This window comes from Mus pahari, chromosome 1 (genome assembly GCF_900095145.1).
Source record: "Mus pahari chromosome 1, PAHARI_EIJ_v1.1, whole genome shotgun sequence".
In the NCBI taxonomy this organism is placed as follows: Eukaryota; Metazoa; Chordata; class Mammalia; order Rodentia; family Muridae; genus Mus; species Mus pahari.
The window spans coordinates 19,575,405-19,603,236 of NC_034590.1; the positions used below are offsets into that span (position 1 = coordinate 19,575,405).

Genomic DNA, 27,832 nt, shown 5'->3' on the forward strand with positions numbered 1-27,832 from the left:
CTCTCCCCCCCTCTCTCTCACACACACACACACACACACTCACACACACACACACACGGGTGGGGGGTGGAGACAGGCAGGCAGGCAAACAGAGACAGAGAGAAATATAGAGACAGAGATAGAGAATTCACCATTCAAGATGGGTAGGAGACATTTTTCAGCTGCTATCAAAGTGATGTATTCCACAAGCCCCACTCATAGACTCATTCTGACTGTTCAGGAGTTGGGAGAAACACCTCTGTAGTAATAAGTGCCCATAATCAGGAAGCTCACAAAATCCTGTAACTCCAGTTACATGGTATCTGACACCCTCTTCTGGTCACCACAGGCACCTGGGCACCAGCACACATCACACACACACACACACTCATAACCATAATGATGATGAGGACAATAACAGGGCCTATTTCGTCATCCAGACAAGATAAAGGCCATATTAAAATCTCCGGTTACTTACACTGTACTGATTAATAAAGTAGTTTTTAAAAAGGAAGAGAGGGGTAGGAAGTAAATGACTGTGCTCACAGAAGGCCTGGAATCACTAGACGTTCCGTTTCCAGGTGGTAGCATTGAGATGCTTTGTTCTTTCAGTAGGAAAAGCATGGAGTTCTTTGTGGAGTCTTAAACTGTCAGATGTTGTTGTGACATTTTGTTTCAGCCTTACATTAACAATAAATAAAAAAAAACAAACAAAAAAGCCTTCCCCCAAAAAACAAAACAAAACAAAACAAAAAAGGAAGAGGGACTGGAGAGATGATTCAATGGTTAAGAACACTTCTCTTATAGTGGCTCCATGTTCAGTTTCCACCACACACATGGCAGCTCAGAGTGTCTGTACCTCCAGTTTCAGGTCATCTGCCCTCTGAGCTCCTATATGCCCTTGGTGCACATAAACTCCCACAAAGCAAAACACACATCACCTAAAAGGGAATACTTCCTACAAGAGTTTAGAAGACCCAAGAGATCAGAAGACCAGCATAGACAGTTATCTTATTATTATGTGCCCATTCTGACAAAGATACATAAGGAATAGAGTTTATACTTCTCTTTAAAAGACCCCAGTCCATAATAACCCATATGAAATTCTATTATGCTTATTTGATGCAAAGTGCTGCTGTCCCCATGATCAGTGCCTGGATGACAACAGCAGCATACCCAGTTTCATTTATCCGCGTTGTACAAGTTATCTGAACAATAAAACTTAAGGGTCTTTTTATGTGGGCTTTTCATATACAAGCACACCAACACATTTGGTTAAAGTCTAATGGATCATGTCACACTGATGTTAAATTTCAAATCCCTATGTTAAAGAACGCACATTTAGTTTTAGAATTTATATAGTTCTTATAAACTAGGTCAAGGGCATTCTCCATAAGATTCATATAGAAATACAAAAGACTACAAGAAGCCCAAGGCATCCTGAGCAGAAATACAATGCTGGTATTATACATTTAAAGTCATACTATAAAGCCAGGGGCATGCAGAACAAAGTGCAGAAGCCAGAAATAAACTCAAGTATTCTACCATGTGATTTTTACTAAAGATGAAAGGCATGAAAACCCAACAGTTCCAATGTAGAAGACCCAAATTAGGTACCTATCTCTCTAATCTGCAAAAAATCCACTAAACAGAATCAAAGGCCTTAAGACTCTAAACTATGGAATTTCCAACAGCATATTGAGGAAACATTTAAAGATCTAGGAGTACCCAGTGACTTTCTGAATCTGATTTCAACAGTTCAGTTAATACCACCTGACAAATGGGACCGCATCAAATTAAAAAAAGTTCTGCACAAGACAGTAGACAACCCACAGAACAGAAGGAAGCCTCTGTCAACTCTAGTTTACGTAGTATCTATAAAGTCTGTGGAAAGCTAATTCCAATGGAACCGTGGATGTAAACCTCCTGGTTAATCTAGACTAGGTTAACTAAGGTGGGAAGACCTAAATGTGAGTAACACCACTCCATGGGTTAGGGTCCTAGGCTCAATAATGAGCTGCTTGGCTGCAGATGCAATGTGACCATCTGTCCCCATATTCTCGCTACCCTGATTTCCTCTGGCAAGATGGACACTACCCCCAAACTATGGGGTAACTATATTCACTTTGTCAGGTCCCTTGTTCAGTTACTAAGAAAGTAGCTAATATGATAGTGCAGTTGATAAATGTGCTTGCCTGGCTTGTACAAACTCCTGGGTGGATTCCTGCTATCTTTGAACTAGGCATGGAGGTAGACATTCTAGCCACATTGCACAAGTTTGGTTCCCAGTACCCATGTCAGGTGACTTCTGGCCACCTCTAAGGCCAGTTCCAGGTGTTTCCACGTCTGCTTCTGGCCTCCATAGGTACCTACATATACATAGTACATACAAAATAAAATAATACATGAAAAGTAAAAGCCTTAAAAACAATGGTACTTGGGAAGCAGAGGCAAGTAGATCTCTCTTGAGTCTGAGGCCAGCCTGGTCTTCAGAGTGAGTTCCAGGACAGAGAGGACTACACAGAAAAACCCTATCTTTACCCTTCACCTGAAAGAAAGAAAGAAAGAAAGAAAGAAAGAAAGAAAGAAAGAAAGAAAGAAAGAAAGAAAGAAAGAAAGAAAGAAAGAAAGAAAGAAAAGACAAAGAAAAGAGAAAGAGGGAGGGAGGGAGGGAGGGAGGGAGAGAGAGAGAGAGAGAGAGAGAGAGAGAGAGAGAGAGAGAGAGAGAGAGAGAATGTGAGCGCGCAAGCACGCACACATGCACTTGGGAAGCAGAAGCAGGCAGGTTTCTGTGAGTTCGAGGCCAACATGGTACCCCTGTATCAAAAACCAAAACAATCTGAAATAGAAAATCCCAGGGTTTTTGAAGTAGTACAAATGATGGGGCAAGAGAGACAGCTCAGGGGTTTGGAAAACTCACTGCACTTACATGAGATCTAGGTTCAGTTCTCAGGACTGATGTGGCAGTTCACAGCCACCTGTGCCTCCAGCTCAAGGGCCTCTGCTCCCTCACATGCATGAATGAAAATAATCTTAAAAATCCCAAACATTCTGAATTTTAGTCCAAAATTCAGTGAGCTGCTTTCCACTGAAACAGAGAAGAACTGCTTTAAGCATCTCAGCTTTTAGTCAGACATCACACTATTTTTTAAGTGACTGAGGAGAAATCCCATATTCTCCATATCTACTATATCTATCTACTATATACTGAGCAAATCTGTTATATCAAGTCCCCACACAATGACAATTACCCAAGCAAGCAGAAGTAGATTACAGAGCTGTGGAGTGAAAAAGGTCAAAAACTTTGTAACCATGGGCTTTTCCACCAGTGCCCCAATTCTCAAATAATGAATCTGACAGTAAATTATTTATGAATAAATGCCTAGGCCATGAGCTTGGGCTTGCTTCCTGACTAGCTTCTTAATTAACCCCTTTATCCTATTCTGTGAGTGCCACATGGATGGTGACTCCTCAGTTTCATGCATCTGTCCCCGCAGAGATCGTGGTCAATCTTCCCATGCCTGACTCTATCTCAGAGTTCCTCTCTCCCTACCAGAACACCCACCTCTTATTTCCTGCCTCAATTAATAGGCCATTGGCTTTTTATTGACAGGTGATGCTTCCACACAGTACACGCGACTCTCTCTACAAAACTTTAATAATATTAATAACTGCTCAAAACATGTCAGATGGTATCTATCACCAAATTTAACCCTTAGAAAATGAGACATATTTTTCCTAGTGTTAGGGAACAGAAAACTCATCAAATAATTAGGCCAGTATCTTTAAATCACCTTAGTATACAATAACTGAAATAACATCACTGAGCTCTCTAACAGTACTTACTGATCACTATTTCCTATAAAAGAAGCCATTTCATATTGAATGATTATTCATATTGAGTGAATCTATGATTAGCCTATCAGAAAACAAGATAAATGGTAGCTTTTCTAATTTTTATTATTCTATTTTTTAAATTTTATGAGTATGTGTTTTGTCTGCAGAGGTCAGAAGAGGGTGTCAGATTTTTCAGAACTTGAGTTACAGACAGTTGTGAACCACACATGTGTGCGGAGCATGAAACCTGGATCCTCTGGAAGAACAACCATTGCTCTTAGCCATTAATTGATTATCTCTGCCCTGACTTTTCTGAGTTTTAACCCTTAACTCCTGGTCCACAAAACTGGCTCTCAACCTTTTTCAAAAAAGTAGAGTGTAAACTGAAGACACCCAAGATGATCTCCAGCCTTCTTTCACACATCTGTATACACATATGAAAGCATACACACAGGAACGAACATACATACATACATACATACATACATGTTAAAAAAAAAGACAAATAATACTTTTATACTGGAGCTGACATAAGTAGAAACCGCTGGAATCAAAGCCAAGGGTAAGTGAGTTACTGTACAGCAACTATGGAGCCTGAGTTATCACAAACTATCTGCTCAAAAGTAGATCAAACTACGAGGATTACTTTTTTTTTATATAATAACATGAAAGGTCAGTTTCTGACATAAGGAACAAACCTTCCAGACAACTGCATACACAGAATCTTCATCTAAGAGCTAATGAAGGCTCTTAGATGGGTTTGGGTTTGACAGTGTGCCAGCTTTGTGCAAGCAATGAGCTCTAGCTCCAAAAAAAAAAAAGAAAGAAAGAAAGAAAGAAAAAAAGAAAGAAACCAACTTATGTGATCACAGTAAAGCAAAGTGAAGAAAGCTACCAACAACACACCACAGGAGACTCCATTTACTCAAAATCTTCAATGTTCCAAAATAGCCAATAGTTTAGCAGGAGGCTAAGGGCTCTATAATCCACTGCCTACTAATGTGTTATTGTCAGGTCCAGACTTGTGCAGGCAGCAACCACAGAGCAGCTGCTATGCAGTCATGATCGAAGCCATTGGGTCGCAGGTGATCCCATGGTAAACCGTGGTAAGTATTAGCTGACGTGGCTACTCTTCAAACCTCAAGTCAAACTTTAACTGTATCATTTTCCATAAAAGCTCATTTTGAGGATAAATGGAATTTTTCTAAGCTATAAAATTCTTTAAAACTAAAGTTCTGAAGTGAATGACAAGACTTTTATGGGCAAAAGATAAGCTAATAGGCCCAATAACTGAATAACCTGAATTCAATTTCTGGACCCAGTGGTAGAAGGAAAGAACAGGCTGGGCAGTGGTGGCACACGCCTTTAATCCCAGCACCTGGGAGGCAGAGGGAGGCGGATTTCTGAGTTCGAGGCCAGCCTGGTCTACAGAGTGAGTTCCAGGACAGCCAGGGATATACAGAGAAACCCTGTCTTGAAAAAAAAAAAAAAAAAAAAAAGAGAGAAGTTGTCCTCTGACCACACTAGTGCTGAGAATATACATACCACAAATATAACAAATGTTTAAATATTCATAAATGAGATCAGAGGGATAATACTACAGTTTTATCTAAGAAATAAGGCAACTAACTGTTCTATTCCCATTTCTCTGATGCTGCCTGAACCCAAATAGTGGGTTTTTAAAAAGATGATATTAGTATTATTTTATTTTTTCAAGATAGGGTTTCTCTGTGTAATAGTCCTCCATATCCTGGAACAAGTTTTGTAGAACTCACAGATACTTGTCTGCCTCTGCTTCTCAAGGGCTGGGATTAAAGATGTGAACCAACATACTTGGCAAAAGATGTTATTTTTATTTTATGTGTATGAGTGTTTTGCCTGCATGTATATTTGTGTACTTCTTGTGTGCCTGGTACCTGAGGAGGCCAGAAGAGGGCATTGGATTCCCTGGAACTGAAGTTACAAACTGTTGTAAACCACTATGTGGGGGCTGCCTATCAAACAAGGGACTTCTGGAAAAAGCAACCAGTATTCTTAAACCACTGAGCCATTTCTCTAGGCCCAGATTTAGTGGGGTTTTGTTGTTGTTATTTTTTGTTTTTAACTTACAGATTCAAGACTCCCAGCATTTTTTATTCAAATAATTTAAATTATACTGTATAGGGCCAAGTATGTGGGCACATGCCTTTAATGTCAGCTCTTGGGAAAGCAGAGAATAAATCAGAGAAAGGCAGATCTCATGAATTCCAGGCCAGCCAGGGTTATACAATGAGACCTGGTCTCAAAATTAACAAAACTTTTCTTGCTTAAAGGAAACTATATTACAGAAAAGACAAGCATATTTTAATGTATCGAAGCCATGCCATCAGATCCTGTCTGGAGAGCAAAGGCATAGACAGGAGACCCTGGTATCAGGTCTCATGACATCAGAAGACATACTAAACATCAGCCTCTCATAATCCTGAGAGTGCATTCATTCAAGCACTCAGCAAAGACGCACAGGAGAACTGCCACAGGCCAGCTGTTTGAGGAGGTAGTAACACAGATTGGTAAGAGCGAGTATGCCAATACAAAGGAAATAATCAACAATCAACTCTTTAACATAAATCTAGCAGGTGATAAGGTAATAGAAACAATGAGGAGCAGGATCAACAAGACCTTCTAAGCCTTTGTACTGAACTCTGAGGGAAACAAGGTTTTCAGTAGAGGAGTGACATCATCAACTCATGTTTGAGTAAGATCCTTCAGGCTGCTACAAATGCAGGGGCTGAGGTTCTCATAGAGTAATTTAGATGAGGTAACAGTGACTTATACTGGCAGTGGGTATGGTCACATTTCCATACATTCTGAAGATAAGAGAATTCTAGAGGAATCAAGGATGACTCTTAGCATATGGAATAGCTATCAATGGAGATGGATAAACTGTAGAAGGACCTGAGCTCAACTTGGGTCATGTTGAGTTTAAGATGTCTATTAAACCTCAAGTGGAGAGGAAAGAGGTGCAGACCAAACACAGTTTAAGCAGCTGTGGGCAGAGACAGGACATTTAAAGCTCTATCATTACAGTGAGGAATCGAAGTGCCAAGAACCAATCAGGCATTCCAACTTAAGAGAAGGAACCGCAGAGACTGAGCACAAGCACCTGAGATATAGGAGGAAAGGGACAAAGTGTGGTTCTCTGGAAAGAGAGCCAAGCTGGCAGAGGCCCACTGTGTCAGATGCCACAGACAGACCAAGGAACAGACAACAGTCACCAGCCACTGGATTTAAACCCATAAAGGTCACTGTGACTCTGACAGAAGCAGTTTTAGAGGAATGATAGTGGGAAGGCAAGAAGGGTGAAGATAACAAGGAAAGGCCATGGTCACAAGGAAGTTTGCTGTGAGGAGACGGGGTAGTGCAAACAGGGATGTGCAGCTGATGCTTTCAAAGGCTATTTTAGGGGATGTTTTTGTGTGCTAATGACAGCAGTCCAGTAGGCAAGAAAGGAAATGGCTGAAATGATAACCCAGTGTGAGTTAGAAGGCATAAGCTCCAGTAGAGTATCCCTTCAGGCAGAAGCAGCCGGAAACAGAAGGCAGATGCAGTGACAAAAGGGAGGTCCTCTGCAGGCCAATTTTGCACAAGTCCTCCAGGGTCAGACAGCTCGAAAAAGCAAAACACCACTGGTGTGTGCCACCATCTTACTGACCCTTTCATGCTAACTCCGGGTATGATCTACAGTTAGGCCACAAGGCCCTAGGATTTGCTAGTAGTACCCAACCTTACTTTTGGGGCTATGTCTTTAGGACTATTCCAGCAGCCTTAGACCCTAGTGACTCAAAACATATGAGATCCACCGGTAAGAGTGTGGCAAACAGGAAAGTGTTAGTGAGTTATTGCTACATTTTTAGACTTCTAAATGGTAAACGAGAAGGCTCATTTACAGAATGTTAAATCACATCAAGTTTCACATTATAAGATAGTGATCACTGCAGCTTTCCAATATGGAAGAATATTCTAAAATTTTACATGTAAAAATGAAATACATGTTTTACAACAGGAGACCTTGACTTATAAAGAAAAATACAAATGCTTATACTTACCAATAGTGGTCACAGGAGGCTGGGAAGGGTACTGTGAGCTTGTTGTGGCAGGGTATGGGCCAGCAGGTGGGTAAGGACAGCCAGGATAACCACTATAGAAAAGAACACCAAATGTAAAGATGACCCAACACTACAGTGCTATGAGAACCCCACTGAGAGAGTTAAGACTGACATATTATAGTGCCAGATGTGAACATAAAGTTTTAGAGAAAGTGTTTATTCAAGGAACAGTGTATGGAAATTACACTGGGTTTGAAAATCAACTGTCAAGGCCAAGCATGGCAGTGTGTGCCTCCAATCTGGGAAGGAGGCAGAAGCAAAAGGGTGCTTTGAGTATGAGGCCAGAGGCTGGAGAGATGGCTCAGTGGGTAAGGGTGCCTGCTGCTCTTGCAAAGGACCCAGGTTTGGTTCCCAGCATCACACGCTAGCTCATAGCCACTGGTAACTCTAGCTCCAGGGAATTTGACACCCTCTTCTGACCTCTGTGGATGCCAAGCATGCATGTGGTGCACAGATTCATACAAGCAAAAAAAACAAAACAAAAAAAAAACAAAAAAAACCACTCACATACATTAAAAAAGAAAAAGAGAGAGAGAAGGAAAAAAGGAAGGAGAGAAAAAAAGCCAGGCTTGGTAGTGCACAGCTTTGACTCCCACACTCAGGATGGAGAGGCAGAGAATGTCTGTGATTTTGAGGCCAGCTGCATAGGCCTATACAGAAAACTCTAGGAGAGCCACAAGGATTGTCTCAAAAACAGAGTATGAGGCCAGTTTGGGCTACATAGCAAGACTCTATCTCAGAAAACTCAAAACAATCAAATCAACCTATAAAACAGAGCCCAACAGGTAGCTCACACCTATATCCCCAGCTTTGGTGAGTTCTAGACCAGCTGGAGAAATGGCTCAGTCGTTCTCAAATAACACCGAGGTTCTATTTCTAGCACCCACACAACTGTCCTTAACTCCAGTTTCAGAGGATTCAATATCCTCTTCTGAGCTCGTAAGTAACCAGGCATGCTAGTGGTGCACAGACATACACATGAGAAAAACACTCATACACATAAAAGTTAAAATAAATGTATCTTTAAAAAACCCACAACAACAACAACAAAAAAAAAAACCCCAAGTGTGAGCTCCTATATCGGAAGAAAACCAAGGTAGTAAAAGGTCAAATGGTCTTGCTTGGCTCTGATTATATGAGGTTACCTTCAGAGAGGCAGAAATTGCTAGAATATTCCTAAGGACAACCTGGGTCCTATTGGTAACCTTATATGTTCACTCTGAAAGCAAATCTTTAAAAAAAAAATGTTTTTGGATAGTTTGTGTCATTCATGTATTCTAATAAGCAGTCCTAAATTTCCATTCTAGAAAATCCAAAGTTTCTTCTTAAAGATTTATTTGTATTTTATTTATTTATTGATTGATACAGGGTCTTACTATGTAGTCTTAGCTGGGCTAGAATTTATAAAGAACCACTTGCTTCTGCCTCTGGAGTGCTGACGCCCAGCTATTATTTTTACTTTAAGTGTATATATATGTGTGGGTGCCAGTGGAGACAAAAGAGAATATTGGATCCTTTGTAGCTCAAGTTCCTAATCTGGGTGCTAGGCGTCAAATTCAGGTCCCTTTGGAAAAGCAGAAAGTGCTCTTTAATTAATGAGCCATTTCTCTAACCTTTATAAACTTCTTAAAAAGGAAAAAGCAAGTAGCCCCAAACCAATCACGATTACTGTTGTTATGAAGCCTGCCCACAATCCCTCCCCTGTAAATGAAGCTGACTTTCTCAGACAACCTATACCTCTTTTGGAATTATGGGCACATATTGATCACAAAAATCCCACCAATAAGCCAAATATGGTATATAATAGCATACCTACATAATATGAATATAGGCATATATATGTGTGTGTATATGTGTATATATGTATACATATGTTTGTCTATCTATATCTATTATACCTATCTCAAAAAACAAACACCAATACACTTCTCTCTCCCTTTCCTTTTTCCCTTCCTTTCTTATCTATCTATCTATCTATCTATCTATCTCTATATATTTATAACATCTATCTATCTATCTATCTATCTATCTATCTATCTATCTATCTATCTATCTTATCTCTATATATTTATAACATTTATAATACCAAGGCTGAACTAGGACTGTGAGTCTACTCAGTCATACCTATCTCAAAAAACAAACATCAATAAACCAACCTCACTGAATTCTAACTAAATTTATTTAATTCCCCAGTTAGCATTATTTTGATTCCAAATGTAATTAATAGATTTTCATTACCTGGGGTTGGGAGGGTATCCAGATGGATATGCAGAGATTCCACTTGGCATGCCTGGCATGTAGGAGGCTAAAAATAATTTTTAACATTTGAAAGTCATATGCATAGTCCTGAATATAAAGGCTGTAGAGCAGTATGAAACACTATCAAACCACAGCAGAATTTCACACCAAGAATCCAATCTCAGGCTCAAAACAAAACCAACATCTGGCCTAGATTGTTTTTTAAAGAATAAGTAATTTGAAGTCATTTAATTCCCAACTCATTACATGTGCGTAACATTCATGCAAATCCTAGTGAGAACTGACTGGCAGACAGGCCAGCCTGGCAAGCTTTTGAGCCCCAAGTTCACCTGTAATAGGAGAAGGTAATGCTGACCCCATCTGCTCTACAACTGCTTCTTTGAGGGTAGTCGCCTCTGCATCTAAGAAATCTTGGGACATAACACCAGACTGACTGAACTGCATAGCTGTTTTGTTGGCCTGTTTAGAACTTAAGACTCCAAATCACGGTAAGAAATCCTACACAAAACTCACATCCACACTCTAGATTAACTTTCAAAAGCTTGGAAATATTAGTGGAAAAAAGTTAAAAGCAATTAGTCTTCAAGAATACCTCATTCATTTTAGAAGCTTGTAAGGTCAGTGGTGCCAAAGGCTAACTTTGGCCTGGATGGAAAAGGACTTGCCTTCAGAGTCAACTTTTCTCATTAGATCAATGGTGAGTCAACACTTAAGTCAATAAATAAATGTTTTATTGTCTTTTATATGACAGGAACTAGGGATTTGGTGGTGATGGTGGGGGGTTGGGAAGAGATGGGGAAAAGGGGAAGAGAAGGGAAGAGAAGGGAAGAGAAGGGAAGAGAAGGGAAGAGAAGAGAAGAGAAGAATAAAAAGAGAAGGAATCCTTGGTCACATGTTGCTTAGAATCCAGCTGGGGAGATAAAGATTCAAAGTGGGAGCTGACAGGGCAAGCAGAGTGCTATCTATGGGATTACCCAGGAAAAGAGCTAATTTAAATCTAAGAGGCAGAGTAAGCCTCTTAAGGTTAAGGTTAAAGGTAGAGTGATCAAGTACAAGTATGAGAGATGAAGCTTGAAGAAAAAGGCACAGAACCCTTCAAGAATGACCTTCTAGTGACAGAGTACAAGCACGTGGGAAAAGTACACTGGGCTGCTATCAACAGCAGACTTGGAAGTCTTTATCAGCCTAACATATCGGGGTTTACAGACTTCTTAGGATTTATGGTAAATGCTAGAATACTTTTTCCTAAGTATAATGAAGAAAGAAATTCAGTATTTGAATTAAAAAGCAAACAAAACTAAACAACAAAAACTCCCCAAATCTTACAACTCCATTCCACACACATAGACACTTTCCAAGTAGGAAGCATAGTTGACATTTTTGAATATTTCTTAAACAAAGTGAGTCTGCTGTTATATATTAGCAACACACATAGTCAATATCACTCACTTCCATGCTGGCTTCTCCAATATATAAAGCACCATCTCTGAGTTGTAATTTCCTCATAATCAAAAATTATTTTCCTTTTCTTAAAAATGTGTCATTTTAGGGCCCGGAGAGATGGCTCCATAGTTAAGAGACAAAACATAGTGAGACAAACAGAGAGACACACACACACAAGGTTTAAGGGGCTAAAAAGAATGGCTCAGTGGTTACAAGCATGTACTGCTTTTGCAGAGGACCTGAGCTCTATCCTTAGCACCCACACTGGACAGCTCACAGCTGACCACAACTCCAGTTGCATGGTACCGGGAGCCTCTCTCAGGCACCTGCACTCACGTGCATACACCCACAGAGACACACTCAGCATTAAGATACATTTAAAATGAGGTTTGGATACGGCGCTGGCTTTAACTGTAAGTGTCTGAGTAGTCTTGCCTGCAACTACTTATGTGCTACACATGCATCTCTGGAACCTGCAGGGTCAGAAGAGGGAACTGGATCTTCTAGAAGTGGATTAGAGATTGTTGTAAGCTGCCATATGGGTCCTCTGCAAGAGCAACAGGTGCTCTTAACTGCTGAACTGTCTCTTCAGTCTCATAATGCTGACTTGTTAATGACTTAATGTCTCACTATGCTGCCTACACAGACCCTGAACTTCTAGGCTCACATAATTCTTTTGGCTAAACCTCCAAAGTCTTTGGAATTACAGGCATACACTATTGCACTTGTTTTTAACAATTTCTTGTAATATGACTCATCACTTAAAAATTACCCTGAGTTAAGAAATGTTCTGAGCAATGATTTCTCAACTATTAAATATTTATTCAAATATGTATCCAAGATTATTAGCTATTACTTAGTACGTGTATAGGAGGATCCAGACCATTGTTCACAGTCATACCTGATGATGATGATGATGGTTATTATCTAAACATCTAAAATGTTATTACAATTGGAATGGATGGACAGTACAATGGTCTTTTAGTGATTTACTTAAACTAGCTCTTCAGCGCTTGATGTGACAGTGAGTACAAAACTGGATTGCAAAAATGTCTAGTGTGAGATTTCTGGAATACTATACTTTCAAAGGCAATGTGAAACTGAAAGAAATAGAAAAAGGTTCCCTTTGTCCCAAGTAGTAAATAAGTTAACTCCTCTAGGAAATATTTGCCACTTTAAACTCAAAACCCTCAGTCAAAACAATCGCCACCACCCTTAATACGGGAAGCGAGAGTCCTAGCAAGCTTACGCTGGGTAGGGGGCTGGAGGTGAGGGCTGAATGAATCACTTACATTCTCATTCTACTCAAGAATCGAGATAGTCTTCATGAAAAATAGATTAAAAACAAGAGAATGACTTTAGGCAGAAAGAAATAAAGCTCACATAACTGGTTTTCAAAGAGAAGTTTGTCAGAATGACAACTTAAAACACAATAAAAGCAGTACAAAACAAAAACATCAAAACAAGTAAGTACAACCAACTTCTAATTATCTGGATGATTCTGAAGTATCAGCAAGAATCATTCAGATAAACAGAACAGGATGGAGCTATCCCAGGGGTGGACCAGTACTGTCCACTTGCTCTCACCCTTCTGACAAGGTACAAATTGGCTATACCACTGAGAAGCAGCCAAGAGCTAGATGTCCAATTGTGTATACCCAGAAGAGCTCAAGGGAATGAGGTAGCTGATTGTAATTAACTCTCTACAGCATTGATCCTGGAATCACAGGCTACCTTTTAAAATTACATCTGCTTTCCAGGTGGTCAAATAAGGCTTTTCCATGGCATGCATAATTTAAAACTTCTAGCTCTATTTGGCATCTTCTCTTCCACTCTGGAATCTAGAACATCCACACTTTGATTTTCTACCCACAGATAGAAGCCCAAAGGCCAGTCTTTGGTAGGAACCTGTACATGCAGACGTGGGGCCTCAGAATATTTCCCAAAACGCCACTAACTTGACAAGCTAAAAAGCAAAGTGAAGATATTTTAAGAGTTTTGCAAGGCTTTGTTTTGTTTCTGCCAGTTTTAATGTCAGATCTCAATGTACTTACTATTTGGTGGCCCTGTTGCTGTGTATGGTGGGTAGGATGCAGAAACAGTAGGCCGGGAGAATACTGGAGGCTCCTCTCCAAATATCACAATCATGATTTGAATAAGCTCCAACAACTCTGACCGTGGCTATAAAGGGGGGAAACACAGGAAATCATGTCACCTATAATTAATTCTCAGCAAAATAGAAGTGTTTGGCATTACTGTTGTTAGTTTTCAACTCTTGACAATCTTCTTTACTCTCTCAGCTTTTTATTATCTGTATGCATGAGCACTTTTGTGTGTGTGCAGAGGTCAGAAAGAACTCTAGAATCAGTTCTCTCTCTCCATCCTTACTTGAGTTCCAGGAATCAAACTCAGGCTTTTACCAGGAATAACCAGGCTTGTGTGGCCTGAGCCCTTACATGTGAAGCCATGTGGCTGGCCCAGCTATTTTCCTGAACATGCCAACTTTCAAATGGGACCATGGGTTACATGAAGGCACAGAAACATGTCTGAATCTTCTTTACCTATACATAGCTCTCTTTTTTAGTGTGGTGATACCTTACATACTGGGTATCACTTGTGAAGAAGTACAGAGCAGGCACAAGCCTTCTAGTAACAGGAACTAGAGAATAATAAATAGGATTGGGTCTGATCAAATCCAGACTCTTACAATTTCATTCTATCTCTGAGTTCTCTCTCTCAAAATAAATGTGGTTAATTCTTCTTAAACTAAGAAGGGACACCCTCCATGAGCAGGCAAACCCTTCCCAACTCAGCCCAGACACAAAGAGGTCAGAGGGCAGTGCTCTGTTGTTCTGTCCTGCCCATCTTGCACTTGCTTGTGAGTGCATCTACACACCTAGCCCTCTGCCAGCACTGCTGCTGCTATCTCCTCTTGACACTGGACACCAGCTTTTTTTGGCTTTCTTATGCGGACTGGTAACTACTGGACCTCGAGGTTTCCTCCAGGCATTCAACACAGGATGGAACTGCTGAAGTTCCATCCTCAGGGACTGAGAAGCTACTGAGTTCTCAGCCTCTCCAGTGTACAGACCAGCACTGTCTACACAACCCAACACACATACCAATAATAAGTCTCTTTCTGGGGCTAGAGAGGTGGCTCAGCAGGTAAGAGCAATGGCTACTTTTGCAGAGGACCTGGGTTCAGTTCCCAGGACATACATAGTGGCTAACAACTGCCTGCAACACTAGCTGCAGGGGATCTGATGCCATCTTCTGGCTTCCACAGACACCAGACATACATGTAGTATATATACACATTTAGGTAAAACATTCATACACATTTAGGTAAAACATTCACACACACACACACACACACACACACACACACACACACACACACACACACACACACACACACACACACACACACACACACACACACACACACACACACAAAACCTTTAAAAACAAAACCAACTCTTCCTTTGTAACATATTCATTGTATTGATTCTGTTCCTCTAGAGAACACCAATACAATACAGGTTTCTGGTTGTTTGTAGCATAAACGCTGTTCTGCCAGTTCACTATTAGAGGCAGAAACACAAGTTCCCAACTGTTACTCTTGATAGCAATGCTTTGAAGACTAAGACTTCAGTTCCCTAACATAGCCCATCAGTGTACCCATTTTAAAAAGTAAGAGTCTACCTCTGAACTTTGTCTAAGTTTATATTCAAGTAAATAAAGTGGTGAACGAGCACTATGGATTCTTTTACAGAATCTTTCAGCTGGATAGTATTACAGCTCCTGTCTGTCATCCTGGTAAGCTGAGGGAGAACTGATCACTACAAGTTTGAGGCCAGCACAATTTGAGGTAGACACCTAAACAAACAAACAAACAAAATCACCAATAAACAAAGGAATATACAAGAGCCTCAGTCAGTGACTAGTTTACCATCTGAACTTACCTACCTCAGAATCTTCCTTGAGTGTAAACTGAAGAGAGAAGCTAGAGAGCAGAACATACATGTAATCACTTCATAGAACCACATAATACTTACATGTTTCCAGTCATGTAGATAAGGTAGGTAGATTTTCCCATTTGCATCCACATGCTTTCCTGTTTTAATAGTCATTGAACTAGTAGGCTTAACAAAACAGATAGGGGGGTTATATGGGTATGTGTCCAGCAGCCACAGGCATATTGGAATATTATATATATTACCTAAGAGAGAAGAAGAAACCTCAATTACTCTACTTCTATTATTTTTCACGAGTGTAACACACAAGGCCGAGAGCAGCACACAACACCATGACTGCCACTAGGGCTATTTTTAATTCAAGATGCTTCTTGGAGGTCTGGCACGTAAGCCACACAGAAAGTGAAAGCGATGATGGCTTGCTGTGGACAACACTCTTTTGGTTGTTCAACTTAATGTTAGCTGCTTAGTTTCAGCAAAAGCATGTTTCACCTAATCAGATACTAATAACTTCTGATTTTTCTTCCTCAGCCCCCAAACATATCTATAATATGTAACTCTAATTAATACACAAAGCTTGAGGTTTATTACCAACATTGAGAATTCCCTAATTTACAAACAAAAAACAAAAACAAACAAACAAACAAAACCAAGAATCCCCCACAGTAATTTGGACCCATATTTTATGAGTCACAAAGAATGACTAAGGGAAAGGGGGATCCCTGTAGATGAAATCAGTATTTATGTATGCTTCCACAACCTGTATCCCCCAGCAGAGCACATTCTGAGGACACAACTGTGGAGTTAGTAATCGATCTTCCGTTCAACACAGATGCTCTCCATTAACTGCTTTTTTCTCCAGGACCATGACAGGCACAAATGACTGACAAGTGTCATGATCTCAGTGATCTTCCCGTGTGCCCTGCTCTCCTTTTTTATCTCAAGAGCACAGCAATCACAGAAGTGCAGAGTAATGTCCCCCACAGGCTCATGTTCTAAAGCACTGGTTCCCAACCTGTGGGTTCTGACTCCTTTGGAGGTCTGCTTTTCAGATGTTTATATTATGATTCAAAACAGTCACCACAACATGAGGAACTGTATTAAAGGGTTGCTGCTTTAGGAAGGTTGAGAACCACTGCTCTAAATACTTGCTCCAAGCTGATGGTGATATTCTGGGGCCTGTTACAGGACTATGTCACTAGGGAAGTACCTTTGAAGGTTGTACCAGCCCCTGGTCCCAGCCTCTCTCTCTGGTGACATGTCCTAGCTAGCCACAAGGAATAATAACCATAACCTTCCCAAATAAGAAACTGGGCACTCGCTTATCACTGAGTACAGCAGAACTGACTGCTTCAGAGACCAGTCATCCCAGTATCATTACCAATATGATAACCAGAGAGAACGGGTGCCCTTTATTGTCTGTTTAGTGTACACCAGGCAGTGGCAAGCCTTTGTATGTATCACTTCCATGAACTGTCAGTACCCAATCTAGGCATTATTCAGATCACACAGCAGAATGACAAACCTAATTCTTTCCCTAAGGCACCACCTCACCACTGCACAGTACAGCTTCCCAGGTTTGGAAAGGTACAAATCACTATGAGAGAGGCTGAACTAGCAGACACAGAAGATTCAATACAGTGCCATGAGTCCAGGAAACATTAAGTTCCAGCTGAATTGTGAGGCACTTGCACATTGCTCTATCTTGACAGAGAAATTAAAAACAACAACTGTGAGGTGCTGCCGCCAAATAAAGTCAAATTAGGACTGAAATTAAAATCTGTTGTCAAGAAGGCCATTAGAAAGTACACTTTGAAAAACGAAAACGAAAAAAAAAAAAAAAAAAAGAAAGTACACTTTGTACTTTTAACTCCTTGGTAGCATGTTCTTGCCTGCAGATACATATACCATGAACACACAAATATATGATTTACCTCGATAACGCACTGGGATTGTACCAGTGAGGTTCACCAGCTCCCTGGAACTGCCATCATTAAAAACTAAAAAGGAAAAAGACAAAAACTTAATCCCAAGTATTTTTGTACACACTACCAGATAACTATGGAATGAGGCTAACTTAGTGTTCAGGATCAAAGACTCCTTCAGTGACTCCCTTAGTTTAAAAGCTTTGAGTTACCTGTAAAGATGGATCTGAGTGTTGCATTTCCAAAGAACGAGCTTTTAGTCTGCAAGCAGCATGGTTTTAAGCCCATTTAAAAATCACTCCGAGCCTTTGATCTTAGCACTGGGAGGCAGAGACAGGCAGATCTCTGAGTTCGAGGCCAGCCTAGTCTATACAGTGAGCTCCAGGACAGCCAGGTTTACACAGAGAAACATTGTCTCAAAAAAACCTAAGTAAGTACAATTAAAATCACTCTGAAGCTTCCGGCCATGTACACCTGAGATGGACGCTAATGATTAAGCAAAATATATATTCCTAAAAAAGTTGTTTTTAACAAATTTAAGAATATATCAGTAAATTTAGCCAGGCGGTGGTGGCGCATGCCTTTAATCCCAGCACTTGGGAGGCAGAGGCAGGCAGATTTCTGAGTTCGAGGCCAGCTTGGTCTACAAAGTGAGTTCCAGGACAGCCAGAGTTACACAGAGAAACCCTGTCTTGAAAAACAAAAACAAACAAACAAACAAAAGAATATATCAGTAAATTAAAAAAAAAAAGTCTCCATCAAACTGTGAATATAGTACATTGGAACACTTCTTTAGAATCAAGACCCTGGGCTCGATCCCTAGTACCACTAAAATAGAGGAAGAAGTCACTATTAAACGATGCCATACTAAAAGCTAACTTCCCATCATTTCACTTTAGACACTGCCATTGACTGCAGCCTGGGCCGTGGCCAAGCTGGTGGTGGAGGGCTCGCCTACATGCTTGAAGCCTTGGATTCCATCTCAGCACTTTGTCAACTGAGCATGGTGGCACATGTCTATAGCCCTAGCTATAGGGGAATTGGAAGTTCAAGGCCATCCTCATCCACATACAGATCCTCACTGTCATTCTCCACCCCAAGGTGGTATCAAACCACAGTACTGAAAATAGAAATGTCTCCACAGTTAAATACAGACACCTTCTCTTTCAACATGTATTTGTTTTTACTTTATGTGTACATGTGTGCTCTGCTTGCATGTATGTAAGTGGACCACATATGCATGCACTCATGGAGGGTAGAAGAGGGCATCAGATGCCATGGAACATCAATTGCTGAGCCGTCTCTCCAGCCGCAGATGTTATTTCTTAAGTTACAATTTTGTTTCAGAATAAAGACAAATTGGCACCTAAAACTAAAGACCAATATTAAAAAATACTTTCAAGATTTACAAAATGAAAGGGACAGTTAATCCTCAGTAGTCCTGTGATGTGTTCCTGAGCACAGAGATGCTATGGGGGAAGGGGAATAGCTAAGAACCTAGGCAAGTCAACATTGCATTCCTCTCAGCTAAGAAATTCTGCTGCAATGAAACTTAGTTTTAAAAATCTGTCTTAGTGCTGGGCGGTGGTGGCGCACACTTTTAATCCCAGCACTCGGAGACAGAGGCAGGTGGATTTCTGAGTTTGAGGCCAGCCTGGTCTACAGATAGAGTTCCAGGACATTCAAGGCTATAGAGAGACATTGTCTCAAAAAGCAACCAATCAAACAAAAAAATAGACCACAAAACAAATAGAAGCCACTCCCCGGCAACAAACCCAAAACTCTATCTTATAGAGGTGATAGGGGAGGGAGACAGACACAGAGACAGACAGAAACAGGCAGATAGACGGACCGACTGAGTATATTTATTGCCTAGGCTAGCCAAGACCTCTCTAGGGTTCAAGTAATCTTCCTGTTTCGGTTTCTTGAGTAGCTGAGATCACAGGTTCATGATTCCAGGGTGTGCGCTTACTTTTGTTTAATCTGTAACTGTTAAAACGTAAGCACAGAATGCTGCCTTTTACCTAACCCCTCAGCTGCTCTTAGCAACCTTCTTCACAACTCTGTTAAATGGCCTGGCAAGATGGCTCACTGGGTAAGGGCACCAGCTGTAGAGCCTGATGACCTGAGTACAGTCCCTATAACTGACACAATGAAAGAATAGATTCCTGTGGGAGGTTGTTCTCTGACTTGCAGCTCTTTCTCTCTCTCTCTCTCTCTCTCTCTCTCTCTCTCTCTCTCTCTCTCTCTCAGAAAGGCTTTGAAAAATGACAAACTAAATTATCTTTAAAATTCCTCCTATGGGGGGGGGGGGGGGCTGGAAAGATGGCTCAGCAGTTAAGAGCACTGACTGCTCTTCCAGAGGCCCTCAGTTCAATTCCAGCAACCACATGGTGGCTCACAACCATCTGTAATGGGATCTGCTCCCTCTTCTGGTGTGTCTGAAGACAGCTACAGTGTACTCATATACATAAAATAAATAAATCTTTTAAAAAATTTTGTATACTAAAAAAAAAAATTCCCCCTGTGGGCCGGATGTACAGCATGCATGAGACTCTGGGACTGACCCCGCAGTACAGAAGAACAGATATCCCTGAACCTAACTCTGTGTACTGTATCAAAGCAGGGCTTTTTAAGACTTGGAAGCACTCAACAGATTCGTTTTGTTCAGACTTATACTCTCCTGTTTCCTGACAGCTGTTAGGTGGAAACTTAATCCTTCAGTTGGAAATTCAACAAACTGAAAAGGAAACAATGAAAAATGTATTCATACATACACACATGGAACAAACTCAATCACTGGGACAGATCTTTTTGTCATATAAACTTACCATATGAATCCAATACAGGTTTGAGATCTTTGTACATAGCGATGACATTGACAGTTTGTCGGACGGTTAGATCTCTGTATTTGTACTGAAAAGCAAAATTACAAAGTTTAATTAAAACCAATGTGTACCATTTTACTGCTGGATTTTCTTCCTTCTTTTTACCGTTCTTGTTCGTCTGTTTGAGACAGGGTTTCTCTGTATAGCCCTGGCTGTCCTCAAACTCACAGAGACCCACCATGCCTACCTCCCAAGTGCTGGGAATAAACGTGTGAACTACCACCACCAGGCTGTATTTTCTTTTTCTTTCTGAGAAGGGTTTCTCTGTATAGCCCTGGCTGTCCTGGAACTCACTCTGTAGACCAGGCTGGCCTCGAACTCAGAGATCTGCCTGCCTCTGCCTCCCAAGTGCTGTGCTTAAAGGCATGCGCCACCACACCCTGCCAGGCTGTATTTTCTTAAAATGCTATTTTCTTTGCTGCAGTTTTCTTGAATCTTCTACTCATCATTAACATGAAAACCTAAGGGGACCTCAGGCTCTCCTTTCTTGATCTAAGTGAGCCCTTACTGAAGATGCTCCCCACTATTTCAGTGTTTCTTCAAGTTAAAAGGCCCCAACAAAGCAGCTCAGTGGTTAAGAGCACTAGCGGGCCCAGGATGGCATCCCAGCACCTGCATGGGTATGACTCTAACAGTCTAGAACTTCAGTCCCAGGGGAGCCAATACCCTCTTCTGGCTTCTGCAGGTACCAGGCAGTGTAAGGCAGGTACATAGAAATACATGCAGGCATTAAGGAAAAAAAAGTTTCCATCTAAAAACTGTTTTTAATGGGGTTTTCTTTTATTGCCTAATCTGGCAACAAAACTAATAATCTTCTGCCTCAAGCCCCGAGAAGCTGGGGAATTACATACAGGCTATTCAAACACTATTCTCTTTCTCTCTCTCTCTCTCTCTCTCTCTCTCTCTCTCTCTCTCTCTCTCTCTCTCTCTCTCTTTTGAGACAGGGTTTCTCTGTGTAGCCCTGGCTGTCCTGGAACTCACTCTGTAGACCAGGCTGGCCTCGAACTCAGAAATCCGCCTGCCGCCTGCCTCTGCCTCCCAAGGCTGGGATTAAAGGCGTGTGCCACCACTGCCCGGCATCTTTCTCTTTTAATAAAATCTTTCCTATGCTTCACTCATTCTCACACTGAAGCATTCACTGTCAATTTGCAACAAATCACTCCCATTATTGTTTCTCACCCCAATGCTCTCTTCCCTACTTTAGAATTAGCGCCTGGTTTCGGCACATCTGTCCCAAAGCAGAAAAGCAGTCAGCAGCTAAGGTATGTGTGACCCAGAGGCAGAGTGCTCACCCACTGCTCACCCACAGGCCCATGTTCAATTCCCTTAGTACAAGGGAAGCAAAAACATAAATAAAAAGCAATCAGCTATCCCAACAGATCCTAATAACAAGGCAAAAAGCAAAGCATCAGTATGGAACAGTTTCTTATTTATAAATTATGTTAATCATATGGAAAGCCCATTTTAACCTAGTATTTAGCTGATATGACAGCCTCATCTCTATTTCAACCTTCACTGCAAACCCGTTCATCTGGCCTATCAAAGGCTCCATAATCAGTAATTGGCTGATCACTTCATTCTCTTGGTATATTTTAACGCACATGATCCTTTGAATTAGTTTTGGGATCTAAAAGTTATGATATTCGAGATAGTTATGTTCTTCCCCCTTCCCTCTAGCAAGTTCATCGCACAGATGACCATGTTTCCTCACTGGGAAGAAACCCCTATGGTGTCAGCAATAATCACTGTTTGATGTCTAGAACAACCTTCTTCCAGCCTACCTCAGTTTGGATATTCTACTGAGGAGACAGTGAGATAGGGTCAGATTTGGGTATGTTTGAATGGCAAGCCTGTAAGATTTTCTGTGATGGGAAAAGAGGTCTTAAGCGCAGCTTCTAGAATTTTTGCCTCAGCAAGAGAAAGGGTGCACATATATTTTATACCCACCCCTTCTTTAAAGCTGCTTATCAAAGTCATCAATGCCTGCTATATGGTGTGCCATACTGTCTTCATTTTATTTGTAAGTGATATTTGACCAAGTTGAGTTCTCCCTCTTAAAATGTGTTCATGGATTGCTAAGAGGACTCAACAGGTAAAGGCCTGAAAATCTGAACTCAATTCCCAAGATTCACATGGTAGGAAGAATGAACTCCTGTAAGTTATACCCTGACCTCCACATGCTCACTGTTGCATGTGCAAATGTGCGTGTGCACCACATGCACATACATGCGCACTCGCACACACAAATGGATGAACATTAATAAAAAACTAAAAAAACAAACCCAACATTTTCTAGTCTCAAAGTTTGACTTCCTTCTCATCTTTTTTGTTCTTTCTCTTCTAGAATCAATTAGTTTTGAGCCACAAAACTCCTTTTTCTTCTTCATCTAATCTCACTCCTTTGTGTTCTCTCTTGTATTTTTAAATATGTTAAATAAAACCCCCACATTATAGATTTCCACATAGGGCTAGCAAGATGGCTCAGTAAGTAACAGAGCATGCTGACCAAGCTTATGACCCAAGTTTGATCCCTAGAACCCACGTGGCAGAGAGAACGGACTTCAGTGATTTGTATTCTGAACTTGAAACACTTACCTTGGCATAACTGCATCAATACACACATGAACATCTTTCTAAAACACTTCCATTCTGAACCTCTTCTATAAACTGCAGACATGTGTAGTAATGCCTCTTTTCTGCAGTTTCTGTGATTCATGGTTAGCCTCAATTCTAAAATATTTAAGAGAACAGCCATGGCCCTGTGCTACTGGCTGTGGGCCTCAATGAGGGCCACAAGGTGATAAAGAATGCCAGCAAGGAAGCCTCACCAAGCACATGCACACCAAGTTCATGTGGGACATGATCTGGGAGGTTTGCAGCTTTGCACCCAATCAACAGTGTGCCACGGAGCTGCTCAAGGTATCCAAGGACAAAAGTGCTCAACATCGTCAAGAAGAGGGGCAGGCATATCCCAGAAGAGAGAAAGGAGGGGCTGAGCTACGTGCAGGCAGTTGAGAGGAAGGAATGATGCTCCTCTCCTTCACCAATAAACATTTGTGTCACAAAACAAAACACCAGGGAATTTTAGAAATAAACAACTCATATACATCCAATTGCACTACTCTTCCCCTTACGCCCCAAGACAGGGCTTCTCTGTGTAGCCCTGGCTGTCTTGGAACTCATGGAGAACAGGCCAGCCTTGAACTCACAAAGATCCACCTGCCTCTGCCTCCCAGTGCTGGGATTAAAGTGTGCTAAACTGCATTTCTAAGTAGCATGACATCTTGATGAAATCTCAGTCCTACTGTCCCGCCCAGGAAGTGAGTCATCTCTTTATCCAGCATATCCACAACTAAACAGGCTACCCCGCCTGCTAGTGACCGACTGGCCTAAGAACAACTGTCTTAGTGCTTGTGTTCAAGGAACTACTCAGTGGGCCTCAAGTTCAAGAGGAGTAATGCCAGAAATAGTATTAGGATGTCTTTTATAATTTTTCTATCTTGTTATATTATTATTAACCTCTTACTGAAAGTAACTTGTAAGTTAACTTTTCTCACAGGGAGGCACATATAGGAAAAAGCACAATACATATATGGTTTAATATATCTGCTTTGTCTTGGAATGTATTCCCTATGGGTAAGGGAAAAGGGAGTACTTTGTATCCATTTACCAGTTTGACAGTGTATCTAATGAACATTAAACTGATCAGAAACAAAACTCTTTATCACCCTCCCAATTTTTATTCTTCCCACATCTTAACTCTAGTTGCTGTTCAGTTACCAAACCTTCAAGTTGTCCTTGAGCATCTCCCTCTCTATTCACAACTAATCTTGCTCAGCAGTACCTTCAAAACAGATCCAGAATCCTGGGCTGGAGATGGCTTAGTGGTTGAGGGCACTTGTTACTGTTGCAAATTCAGTTCCCAAGACTCACAGTGGCAGACTCTGAACTGCCTATAACTCCAGCTCCAGGAGATCCAGCGCCCTCCTCTGGCTTCTGTGGGTACCCACATGTATATGCACATACACAGAGAAGTACATTTAAAAATAAATCTTAAAAAAAAAAAAAAAGAATGTATGTACACATCTATGTCCAGACTCTGACTTCTACCTCCATATCTCTAACTATGGTCTAAGTGAGCTGCAGCAGTGGTTGTCTCTACTTCCACTCTTAAACCTTGGTCTCAGTGGAGCATCTAGAGTACCCGTTTCAACTGGGCTGGGTGCTATGGATCATGCCTTTAGTCTCACCAGAGACAGAGTAAGGTAGCTCTCTCTTAGAAGTCAGCCTGGTGTAGGCAGGGAGAATCTCAAAGGAAAAACAAAAACAACAATAACAAAAACAAAAAAGTGGGGAGGGGAGCTAAAGAGATGGCTTGTTGGTCAAGGGCACATACTGCTCTTGCTTATTAGATAGTTCACAAATAGCTATAACTCAGATCCAGAGGGATCTAACGCCCTGGCCTCTGTATCTGTACTCATGTGCACACACCCACACAGAAGGACCTAATGTTCTGGCCTCTGTGTGCACCTGACTTATGTGCACACACCCATTTAGAGGGATCCAATGCCCTGGCCTGTGTGTGTATGGGACTCATGTGCACATATTCCTACATTTCACTTTGGTTTTTTGGAGGTGTGTTTTTGGTGACAGAATCTCACTGTGTAGCCTTGACTAGCCTGGACCTCAATATGCAGACCTGACTGGCCCGAAAACTCACAGAGATCTGTTATTAAAGATGTGTGCCACTCCATCTGACTCCATATACATAATTGAAAAAACAAAAACTTAATTGTTTCTTAGCACAATCCAATCAAATTCCAAAATCCTTACACTGGCCTAAAAGGCCCTTCAAAATCTCTCAAGCTCAAAATCACTAAAGCTCAGTGTCAAACAGCACTACTTCCTGTAGCTCAGTCTTGCTACCAGCCTTTTGCTGATGAACTTCTGCTTCAAGCCTTTGCACTTGTTTTTCCTTCTTCCTAGAACTGTCCTTACCCCAGACTGTTCCAGAGCTCACTTCCTTCTATGCTCAGGTTTCTGGTCAAATAGACTTCTCACAAAGCCCTCGCCTTACCATGCAATAGACACCACAGCCTCACCACTGTCACCTTACCATGCAATAGACACCACAGCCTCACCACTGTCACCTTACCATGCAATAGAAACCACAGCCTCACCACTGTCACTACCACTACCATCTCTTCCTGCTTTACTTTCCAAAGCTCTTATCAACTTTCCAATGTTATTACCATGATTTCAATAGTGGCTTCCATGTAATTAAGCTAAGAAGTACAGGTTTTAGTCTAATTGTTCCCACTGTCATATCCCTACAATTTATGGAACAATAGAGCTTTGTGTTTTGGAAACAGGGTCTCATTATGAAGACCAAGCTGGCTCAAGAGCTATACCTCCCTTTGCCTACCAACCAATAACCTTGTATGGCATCAATTCAAACTCAATAACAACTTTTATTATGACCACTTTCTTCTCCCCAGTTAGTAGTGACTCATCTTCTATTGTAAAATAGTGTATGTAAAAAACAGGTTACTGGTATGAACAAAGTAGTTATTTGCATAAAGAATGATAGACTAATTGTAGAAATATACTTAATTGGTAAAAATCACAACCAAAAATGGTGCTAGAAAAGTCTGTTTAGGATGGGAGCTAAGATGATGTTCAAAGGAGAAAAATGATCTGTAGTGATGTTAAAACACCAAAACTGACTCTCTCTCTCTCTCTCTCTCTCTCTCTCTCTCTCTCTCTGTGAGCCAGAATGTCTTGAAAAGGGCAGAGATTACCAATCAGATGAAGTTAATGGGCTACGTCCTCTAAAAGCTTAACTGAGGCTTTGAAAAACAAATGATTTGAAGATAAACATTACTATATCAACCTTTACCCGGACTATGTAGATTCCCCCGACCCCTTCTGTCATTACAGATAACTACAGGGGAAAAAAAAAAAAAGGTAGCCTAAAAGATTAAATGGTTAGATAACCAAGAGACAAGAGGTTTGGTCTTCAAGGACTCAGGGAAATGACTTTACTAAAAAAGATCTAGTTTTACAAAGATTAAAAAAGAAGGGGAGAAAAAGAAGAAAAGAAAAATTTTATGTTTGCTTTGAAATGCGGTCTGTGTATCCCTGGCTGATCTGGAACTCACGATCTGTCCTGATCTGTCGTCAACTGCCTACAGAGCGCTGGAATTAAAAGGCCTGTGCCACCACGCCCAGCGTATTCGTGTTTCCTTGTAAACTGGAAACTTCTTAACTCCACGATCTCTATTACTGCTCTGATAAGAGTATCAAAGCCAACTTCAATGACTAAAGAGTTAGGGCTCAACTACGTTACATAAATTTCATTCCAATTAAACGTGGTAAATTACAAAAAGCAGCGCATTCTGGAGTCCGATGCCCAGGATTAAGTACTAAGTAGCTAATGTGCCAAATATCCAAAAAGCCTTTTAAAAAGTGAGAGGAAAAAAAAAACCCACAACCAGTCAAGCAATAAGAATCTTTAAGTTCAACTCTAAGTAAACAAGCAAACAACTGCGTTCATCACAGTTGATGCAAACAATGGCATGCAACTGCAGAGTTCTCTGGAGCGGGGAAGGGTTGCCAGGCTCGATTTTCTGGCTGCTCGACTTCAGCGAACCAATTGCACCAAGAGTTCCCGAGCTCCGGCGGGGCGTGCCGGGTTGGGCCGGGGAGAGGCGCGCGAGGACTGGCTCTGAGCAGGGCCGGGCTCCGGCCGGCGGGGACCGTGAGCAGCGCGGGGCGGACAGCAGCGGCCGCGCCAGGCACGACCCCGCTTTTGTTTATGGAGGCGAAGGCGGGAAGGGCCGCTCCGCAGAGGGAAGGCGGCCTGGTCCAGCCCGCGGGGCCGCCCGGTAGGGCGCGGGCTCACCTTGGACATCATCTTCTTCAGCTGACTCTCGGACACCGCCATGGCGCGCTCCTCCGTCCCCACAGGCAGAGGGTAGGCGCCACGGGGCCGCCCCAGGCCGCCAGACAATCGCCGCCGCCGCCGCCGCCCCGCCCCTGCGAAGCAGGAAGCCGGCGCGCTGCGCTTCCGCTTCCCGCGCGTCACTTCCGGGGCCGCTGTGGTGCGGTGCCAAGTCTGGCGAGAGGTCGGATCGGGTCCACGGGTGCCCGTGGTGCGGTTGTTGGCGAACCTTTCGCGGCCCCGGAGAGTCTTGCCACCCACTGCGGCTCGGAAGGTCCTGGGCTCGCGTCGCTCACGGAACTAGCTCGTGGACACTCTAGACCCAGGAGTTGCTTTTAGGTGCCTGCGCCCGAGGCACCTCGGATTATCACATCCGTTCTTGTTACTGCAGTTTCAGCGCTCGAAAGCCCTTCATGTTATGTTCGCAAGGGCAAAG

General features: G+C 41.8%; 1 protein-coding gene across 3 annotated transcripts in view; it reads right to left on the reverse strand.

The window, feature by feature from the left end:
* The window catches only part of Tsg101 (tumor susceptibility 101), a 31,280-nt gene extending 3,771 nt beyond the window's left edge, over nucleotides 1–27,509 (reverse strand). The window contains exons 1-7 of one of the 3 annotated variants that reach the window (XM_021195007.2): nucleotides 27,358–27,509; nucleotides 20,397–20,481; nucleotides 17,575–17,640; nucleotides 15,722–15,808; nucleotides 13,718–13,844; nucleotides 10,200–10,266; nucleotides 7,902–7,993 (exon numbers count right to left, since the gene is read on the reverse strand). In XM_021195007.2, the coding sequence (XP_021050666.1) occupies nucleotides 7,902–7,993; nucleotides 10,200–10,266; nucleotides 13,718–13,844; nucleotides 15,722–15,796 (361 nt within the window). In that variant the 5' untranslated portion in view covers nucleotides 15,797–15,808; nucleotides 17,575–17,640; nucleotides 20,397–20,481; nucleotides 27,358–27,509. Of the gene's footprint in view, nucleotides 1–7,901; nucleotides 7,994–10,199; nucleotides 10,267–13,717; nucleotides 13,845–15,721; nucleotides 15,886–17,574; nucleotides 17,641–20,396; nucleotides 20,482–27,357 lie in introns of all 3 variants that reach the window. The other 2 variants (XM_021194996.2, XM_021195001.2) reach the window with 2 other exon arrangements.
* Between the last annotated feature and the right edge of the window lie 323 nt (nucleotides 27,510–27,832).